General features: G+C 34.5%; 1 protein-coding gene across 1 annotated transcript; it reads left to right on the top strand.

The window, feature by feature from the left end:
- Positions 1–647: 647 nt before the first annotated feature.
- Positions 648–2494, top strand: LOC140828446 (uncharacterized). Its single transcript, XM_073191411.1, has 3 exons — positions 648–808; positions 893–983; positions 2177–2494. Exons 1-3 carry the CDS (start codon positions 739–741, stop codon positions 2310–2312), a joined length of 297 nt encoding a protein of 98 aa, XP_073047512.1. The 5' UTR covers positions 648–738; the 3' UTR covers positions 2313–2494.
- The last annotated feature ends 7575 nt before the right edge of the window (positions 2495–10069 follow it).

Raw genomic sequence — 10069 nt, 5'->3', positions numbered from 1 at the left:
CGCCAACGAGATGTTTACTTGAATCAAAATGAATCTAAGCTATGGTACACAACATGGATGTAATTGCACCCTCGATTCAATAAACAAAAAATATTCGCATGTGTTTTGCCCAATATTTGAAACAAGTAATTTGTGTAATTCACCCATAAACTATAAAGTTAAATATCAGATAACATGAAAAATTATAACCGAATTTAGTACGTCTTTGACAATCTGTGTGAAGAACGATTGCCAAATATTACAAAGATTGAATCTTTGATAAGTTTGATTTTTGAAATAACAAAACCGAAGACTTTTGGTTTCTGCAGAGAAAATTTACAAAAGTTGTCAATAGTTGTCAAAATCTGATAATAATGGTGATACAATGTATTTATATGTAAAAAAAAAAAAAGGTAACAAATCGATTAAAAACAAAATTAGGGTTTTCCTTAATTAGTTTTCTTAAAATATTGAATTTCTTCACTCTTCTCCGAGCGAGGGCATGTCTGGGAAAAAAAGTTGAGAGAAATGTTTTTATGATCATAAAATTAACATGAAAGTTTATGAAACGAGTTTCTTCCATACGCTTGTCTAAATCTAAAAATAGACTAGTGGAAGAGCAAAAGCGCGCATGTAAGATTTGGACCGTGGAGAACATTTAGGCTACAAACAAGACTACTCGATCACCACCAAATCCTTAATGCCCCCACCAAGTACAAATTCAAGCTCTCTTCAGAGGAGAAAAACAGTAAGAAAAATATGGGTGAAGAGAAGGGAAAGCTTGATTCTATTAGGGAATGGATCGTGGAAAACAAGCTTCGAGCTGTTGGTAAATTGCATTGTAATTTGAATTTTCCTTTGGTTGTGTGTACTTCCAAGATTGAATATAATAGTTTTCTTGTTTTTGTCGAAGGGAGTCTATGGGCTAGTGGAATTGTGGGTTCGATGGCATATAATTGGTCTCAACCAAACATGAAACCGAGCGTTAAGATCATTCATGCCAGGTAACTTTTATCAGCTGTTACCTAATGACAATTTTGTGTGAATGATAAGATTCAACAATTAGTATAATCACGCGTTTGTCTCAAGTTTTACAATAAAATATTGAATTTAAAACAAATTATGTTATCGTTTTTCTTCATTTTAGTGTAGAGTAAATTTAACAAGTAGATATGTTAATTTATTTAGAAATAGATAACAGATAAAGTCAAAGAGTTAACAATAACATTCCCTTTTGAGCGTAGTCAATGGAGTGTCTGTATTTGGTACAAAAGTTTCCTTGAGCAAAACTATTCGACAAAAGGGATTTCTAGTGCTTTTTAGAAAAATTTTGGACCATCTGTGATGTCATTTAATATCTAACGGGAGAGTATGGAGTGTGGAGGACCATGATAGAGCCCCAAAAGGTATGGTACCGCACGAACAATGTCCATACTATAGCAAACATAGTTACATTGCGTTGGCATATAATAATATTTTTTTCTTTTAAAATTAATTGGATATTTGGATGATATTTTTAATTTATTTTTAGTTATCTTATAAATAATAATTTAGTTATATACAGAAATTAGTTCAATATTTAACTAATATGGAGTAAAGAAAGTAATTATTAAAATTAAATTAAATCACTTATATAAATAATTGACATAAAACACACCCGATGCGTATATGTCATTAAAAATAATTCAATAATTATCTTTAAATATAAGAAGCTGTTGAATTTTTTATAAATGAGATAATTTTTTAAATCATTCTTATCTTGGGTTAGTTTTGAAAGTTTACTTAAAAATACCAAAGCTAATTTTATAAAGCCCTCTTGTTTTATTAACTAATAATAATAATAATATATAAATATATACGAAAAATAGTAAGATGTAAATATATTAAAAATTAATATATATACTTTTGATGGAATAAAATAATTATTTAAATAAAATACTGATAAATATTTAATTATATTTCATCGAGAGCAAAGTTTGAAATAGATAGATTTGTGATGTGTTTTATGTTTTGTGAAGTAAACTGCGTCATTTAATTTTAATAAGAGCCCTTTTACTCCCATTTTAAGTATGCATATTTCGTCTTTAATTAGACTGTGTTGTGTTATTTAGCTATGATCTGTGACATTTGAAGTTTCATGCTTTTGTTACTCTCGCCATTCGCACAAAAAGTCGTAACAAAATGTCTCGAAAATCAGGTTGCACGCCCAAGCTCTTACTCTCGCAGCCTTAGCCGGGGCTGCCATTGTCGAGTACTACGACCATAAGTCAGGAGCAAAAGCGGAACGCGTTGCAAAGTTTCTCGAGCTGCACGAGCATGAACACAAGAATTGAAGTATCCTAAAGTTCTTACACTTCCTATTTGAAGTCCAAGTTAAGTAAATAATTGTCAGATGAGCCATTTTGCTAGGCTCCAATATGCCTACATTTCTTAGACATTCACTCATTTCTTTTTGAATATTTTTGTAAATTAACATTGGTAAAACTAAGGTTTTAAAAAAATTACCTTTCCTAAATGTTTTTTTATTGTTTTGAAATTTAGTTTGACAGGATTAGTTTTCAAAAATGCAGTTTGACCAAAAGTTATTTTACAAACTATCCGACTTTTTTGCATATGTCAAATGTTACATTTCCAAGTTTTTGTAAATTGTTACAACGTTTGTTCTTAGGGAATTCAATAGGGAATTAAGATCTTAGCCATTGTAAATGCTTAATGGTATGCATAAGCATTGTTCTTAGTCCTTATCACATTCAATTACAAGTATCAATTTTGTTCTTGATGTTTATGTGGAGCTTTTTTATATTAATATCATAATATGTATGATATTATGTTTACTATTATTTATATGAGCTAGATCTTGATAAAAAAATTTAAAACACGGAAAAAAATTTCAAATAAAAAAGTAGCTTTAAAACATAAAGTTATTTTACATAAATAAACATTATTTTACTAATTTTTTTGTTTTATACCGAAAATATTGCAATGGAAAGCAACACGTGCTCATGATACATAATATTTGTTTTTTTTTTTGTTAAACTAGATGTCTTGTAAGCCAACGGTTGATTAAAGAATTTATTGACTCGGTTATATTAAATACTCTTTATTTTAATATAATTTATATATATTTTATGTTTTATTTTACTTTATCTGTATACACATGCAATCGACACAGATAAAGACCTTGATTATACTTTACACTAGTAGAATTTCCTTGATTTACTTCTCATATATAATGAAGTCATAGGTAGATAATTGTCGAAGTAGACGCACGTGAAGTAATAGAGTACCATTTTACTTCGCATTATAATCGAAGTCATATCCAAGAAATTAGCGAAGTCTTTGGCCGGTTCAATGAGGAAAATGGGTCCGTAATTAAATTGATGCCGAAGTAAAACTGTTGGATCTCGGTTTTTCTCGTGTCCAATACGCAGCAGAAGTTTTAAAATTTTATTTTGACATTCAAAATTTTCTTTGGACATTCGTACGGTTTAAATGTATATACAAAGGATGTTTAGTTTTTACTTTTAGTGAATTAATTCACTTGGCTCCAACTAACCCGATATTAGCGGACGTAGCTCTTGTTGTAAATCCCTACGAACGTTCTTCGATCTCTTAATCCGGTCCACGACTGGAATATTTATTGCTCTTATAAATTTCACTATAAAAATAGAAATTATTTTGCGTAGAGATAGAACACGAAAAAGAAATCGACATAATACTATAAGCCGAATTGAATATTTCTCGCAGAAGAAAAGAGATTTTGAGAGCAACCACCGAAACTTGGCAAGAGCCGAAATTCTTTCTTGCAACAACCTTGCTTGTCTCGAATGAATCTATATTAATTAGAAAAAAATATTCTAATTATTTTTTTAATCCATCATTTACTTAATTAATCTAATTATTTAAGTAAACTATAGATTCTAAAATCCATGCCCAAAAGCTTTCGGATGATGCTTGTCCAATTAAGAATAATAATATCCTTATTTTAATAGTAATATTTCTTTACTTAATTAATCCAATTAATTAAGTTAATTAAAGATCTTAATTCATATCCAAACATGGTGACTCTCGAAAATGGCACACAACTAATCATCCAATATTATTTTCTTTGTGTGCAATTTTTAAATTATGGAATCATGAATATTTTCATAAACCAATACCATATTTAATAAAAATTTAATAGACTATATTTTAATTCATTAAAATATATTTTAATTATTAAAGTCCATTTGAACATTAATAAATTAGCATGATAGGTTTATATTCTTACAAGCCCATGATCAATACCCTCATTACGTTAATCTCATCATAATCTCGATCGACGATCCAACATCATTGATGTGACAATTTCAACTTATTATGATTCACACTTTAATTTCGAGATCACCAATGTCCAAATAAGAGAGGTGCACTCCCTTTGAGTAATTTAGCAGTCATGCTCTCAAAGTTTCTATAAGCTTTTATAAACTTTATTTATAAGCTTATCGATTGATCATATCAAACTTATTTCTTATAAATTCAACTGAAACAAGTAAACCAGTGCTTGTGTTATCCTCAATGGTTCAGGGATACAACTAGCTATTGGTTCACCATTCTTTTTTATTCATGATATAATCCTTTATTCGGGCTTACCCAAATTTGCCCCATTCTATGTATCAACTATTGATAATGAGAATGCTAGAAATCATATTTCTGATTAAACTCATCGAATCATGGTGAGAGCGTCTAGTAGCATCACCCATGATTCCTTAGGTATCACTGATAGTGCCTGCAAGAACCAGTCGACTATGATTAACGTATAGTACGGTCCCTTCATCTCATATATCCCGATCGAATCTGCAACCATGGATTCATCGAGGGTTGCATAATAATTCGATAAATATGTGACACATTTTTGAGAATAAATAGTGGCAGAGCATGTATAACTGGAGAATTTCTTTTCTAACGTACATCTCATACTCTAACCAGAGATTTCATGCACTATTATTCCATCATATCACATAAGATATCCACAACCGTAGGTTAGCGGTGAATTCTCGACTACAATGCACTGACTCCTACATGTGTCGCAATTATACCCAATCTCGCCACCTGATGACTCTCCTAGAATCGGTAAACGAGTCAAAGCATAACCCTAGCATATAGAGCCTCAGTGTTCTCTCGGGTCGTAAGGACTAATTGTGTACTATCATAACCATAGACTTATTCTCTTGATTAATGATAATCACTTGGAAAGTCCGAGGGAGGGTAGTTCGGTATAATCATGATATGACTACCCATCTTCATGTTTGAACATCACTATGTACTTACCAAGAAACGCGGTACACAAAATCACAGATGCTAGTTTCAAGCTCAAGCGACATTTATCCATGTTTTAGGCGGATGGATCGACTAGAAACGAATTTAGATTATACCGTGTTTACAAATATATTTCAACATCAAATTATGGTTCATCTGTATTAAAGTATAATCAAGGACTTTATTTGTGCTGATTGCGTTGATATACAAATAAAATAAAAAAAAGACCATAAAAAGTTAAATTATATTAACATAAAGATTGTTTATTACACTTGAGTCAATAAATTCCCTAGCCGACCGTTGGCTTGTAGGGCATCTACTCTAACAATCTCCCACTTGCCCTAGAGCCAACTACCCATAACTTTATTCCCATTGCTTCGCGATGCTTCTCGAACAATGGTCCTGGAAAGGGTTTTGTAAGTGGATCTGCAACATTATCTGCAGAGGGGACTCTTTCGACTGATATATCTCCTCTTCTCACAATCTCCCAGATGATATGGAACTTCCTCAGTATATGTTTGGATCGTTGATGAGACCTTGGTTCCTTTGCTTGCACAACAGCACCAGTTTTTTTGCAGTACACGGAGACTGGATCAACTCCATTAGGAATGACGCCCAACTCTTGGACAAAATTCCTCATCCAAACTGCCTCTTTTGTTGTAGCAGATGCAGCAATGTATTCAGTTTCAGTGGTGGAATCCGCAACGGTGTCTTGCTTGGAACTTTTCTAAGAGATAGCCGCACCATTTAGCATGAATACAAAACCAGAGGTCGATTTCGAATCATCTACGTCATATTGGAAGCTTGAATTAATGTAGCCTTCAAATTTAAATTCACTACCCCCATAGATCATGAACAAGTTATTAGTCCTTCTCAAGCACTTGAGAATATCTTTCAGGGCCTTCCAATGCATTGGACCAGGGTTCGCCTGATATCTGCTTGTAACACTCAGAGCGTAAGCAACATCAGGACGTGTCGATATCACATCATACACGATACTACCAATGGCTGACGCATGTGGAATACATGGCATCATCTTTATCTCTCCATCAGTCTTGAGGCACATTGAATTAGATAAAGTAACATCATAACATGTTGGTAAGTATCATCTCTTGGACTCTTCCATAGAGAATATCTTTCGAATGGTATCGATATATGTCGCTTGGGTGAGCCTCATCATCCTCTTTGATCTATCTCTATAGATTTGTATTCCAATACATAGGATGCTTCACCCGTATCTTTCATGGATAATTTACTTGCTAACCATACTTTAGTTGATTGTAGAAATCCAACATCATTCCCAATGTAGGAATGTCACTGCATGATAAGTGTAAGATTTGCACTTAATTTATATTAGAATCCATTTTAAATTATGCTTGTTTCAAATAGAATTATGCGTTTTTGGTTTGTTTTTGTTGTCATTTCAGGAATGGAGAAAGTAGTGGACACGAAACCAAGTGGACTAAGAAAACAGAGTAGTGCGAATGTGGGGACCCGGGCTCTAACTCAGTTCTTTTGGGATTAATTGGGTCTTTATTATAAAATGTGGATCAAATTTTTTCTTTTAACATTAAATCAAATGTATATAAAATAAGTATAAGATATTTCTTTATTTAATTACAACAACCATAAGTACATATATTGTTCTAGTACATTCATCCAGTCCAGTGTTTAATACAAACTACAATATACAATTAGTACAAGTCTAATATAAAACCACCAGTGATCTTCTGCGCCCGAAGTCACCACGCTATTTCGATCTCATCTCTGTCGTGACCCAGATCCTGCCCCACCTGTTGTTATGTACACATACAGACATAACAACAGCCGGAGACTCCGGTGAGAACAAATCCCAGTATAAAACATGTATGCATGCTAATACATAATCATAAATCATGCCTAAAAGCAATAACAATAGGCTCCATAGTCTATGAAATCAATCTATATAAGCATGCAATTCAAATCAAATCTTGTCCTGACTCGACTCGACTCTAGCTCTAGGGATCCCGGTTTGAATAAGGCGTCGCTGTCTGCCACCTACCCTCCCAATCGGGGTGACGGTACGTCTTATTCCTAGACTTCGGTCATGTCTGTAACGAATGTCTACAATCGGAGGAAGTCTGCTCCTATGCGTCGATACACCGAACGTCTAGAAGTTTGGCAAATCTGCCAATGACTCTCCTATCTTAGATGCATGAGTATAAATCTATAAATGCATAATCATGTCAAAAGATTTGAATATAAATCTATAAACAAATCATAATCATATCAAAAGATAAATAACTATTCTAGTATGTGATTTTGTTGGGAAACTGAAATTGAATCTCATTTGAGTCATATCTCCCCAAAGTCACTTGAATTATACCTTTCGTTACACAATCTGTGTCGATGTCGAAGTCTCGATATCAAAGTCGCCAATATCAAATCTGAAATGGCAATGTTGATACACATTCTATCAATCTCTAACTCAATTCAGCTCATCTACAATTCAATAATTAATCTCGATACAACTTGACGGCATAACGGTATAGTTTCTCGATACCGATCAGTTAAAATCTCAACAAGAATCCATATCAACTCTCAACAATGAATAATCAACACCATATATATATATATATATATATATATATATATATATATATATATATCATATTCTCAAAATCTGCATAATCTAAATCTAAACATGTTGAAATTCCATAACAATCACATAACACATCCGTTCTTCGATCTGACTGCGAATAACCGTTGCTTATAATCACAAGAACATATATCTACAAACATATCAAAGTTTCCCCAACAGGTAACTTTCAAAACATGATGAAACATATAAATACTTACATCCTTTTGTAGCTAATGGCAAAAAGATTATGAATATAAGCTCAGATTCATATTCGGTTGGCCGGATACCCAAAATCTTGTTTCTAAGCTAAGATGAAAGGAAATGCTCTCAGCCAATTCTTCTCTCGTTTCTTGCTGATAGAAAATGAAGAATGACACATTACAATGATTTATCTAGTTCATGCCATGTGTCAACTTAGTGTGCATGCTGGACTTCTCGCGCAGATGCGCGACCTCAGCTCGCGCATGTGCGCGAGAAGTTCTGTCCCGGCACTTAGAAAATCTGCCCCTCGCGCATATGCGCGTCTCGACTTGGCGCATATGCACCAAAGTTTCTGGCCATGTCGCGCATATGCGCCTATCTACTCGCGCATATGCGCCGCAGGTTCTGGACATGTCGCGCATAGGCGCGCATTTTTTCGCGCATGTGCACTACCTGTTCTGCCCTTCACACCTATTTTGTATATTTTCTTGTCTTTTCCATGTCTTTCCTATTCCCATCTCACTTAATGCTTCTCATGACATGTCATGCATTCTCATATCTTCGAATATCACGTCAATGAAGACTAATAAATCTCAAGCCCTACATCATGCATACTCATATCTTCGAATATCACATCAATGAAAACTGGTAAATCTCAAGCCTTACAGCGTAGCCGAGAGCACACCCACGGACAGAGGTGTGCGCGCGACCGCGCCACTTCACGCGCAGCCGCGTGCACATAAACGCAAGTCATCAACCCGAGAGGCACGCGCGGCCGCGCGCGAAGGAGCATTGGCGAGAACCAATAGCTTGCGCGCCCCCGCGCAACATCATGCGCGACCGCGTGCGCATAGAAGAACATGAAGTCCCGAGAGGAGTGCGTGGCAGCACCACAACTCGCGCGACTGCGCGCGCGCAGCAGCAAGCCAAACGACAGAATGTCACGCGCATTCACGCGAGATCATGCGCCACCGCGCGCGCCGATCATCCAGAACTTTATAAAATGCGCGAGTTAGGTTAGAAAGAGGAGAGCCGCCGTGGGAGAAAGAAACACGAGAAAAAACCATTTTGGAGAGAAAAACACACGGGATACAAGTGTGGACACGAGACAAAGATCCAGAGTGCGAAGAAGAATTACAAATACGAAGAACGAAGGATCTGGGACAGAGACGACACTTCGGATTTGTCATCTATTCTTTCGCCTTTATATTTTCTTGTATTTCGATGTCTAAATCTTCGAATATTTGTTGTTTTTGTTTCGAATTCATCATGAACTAACTTTCCAGTCTAGAGAATGACGTAACTTTTTGGATACGATGATTTGACGCAGTGGTTGTTTATTTGATTGAATTCCGTTTTCGTTTAATTGTGTTGTTTGATTAATTCTATAACTCGGGAGAGGGACTAGGATTATAGATCATTAGAAACACATCGTTGAATGTTTATATCGTTCGGAAGGCGTATAACTTTAGCGAGGCTTAGGTAAGAACATCGGTTGCATTTATCAATTAAACTTAGATTTTATTGGGATAACTGAATCGAAGTTTGATTGGTACAGTTTATTCGTCACTTGGGAAAGGAGGAATAACATAATTTAGTGTTCGTAGCCATTAAATAATTGGAATTCAGGAATATAAAATTTACTGGGAATAATTGTCGTGGAAATTTGGTGAAATCATTTCTCTAGATATTTTCTCTAATTGTTATTCTTCAACTCGGTAATTAGATTAATTCTTTGTTTTCATTTAATTCGTTCAAACAAACCAATCTGGTTATTGATTTTTCTAGATAAAGTCTTGACTGTTTTAATTACAAGCATTGATATATATTTCATTTACAATCCTCGTGGGATCGACACTTGCATTCATAAATACAATTTACTATAACTTGACGTCATGCGCTTGCGAGCAATGAAGAAAACATGCAACAAGTTTTTGGCGCCGTTGCCGGGGAGTGTCAAAATTTAAATTT

This window comes from Primulina eburnea, chromosome 3, assembly GCF_022965805.1.
Source record: "Primulina eburnea isolate SZY01 chromosome 3, ASM2296580v1, whole genome shotgun sequence".
Classification (NCBI taxonomy): Eukaryota; Viridiplantae; Streptophyta; class Magnoliopsida; order Lamiales; family Gesneriaceae; genus Primulina; species Primulina eburnea.
This window is presented reverse-complemented; position numbering and strand designations above follow the sequence as displayed.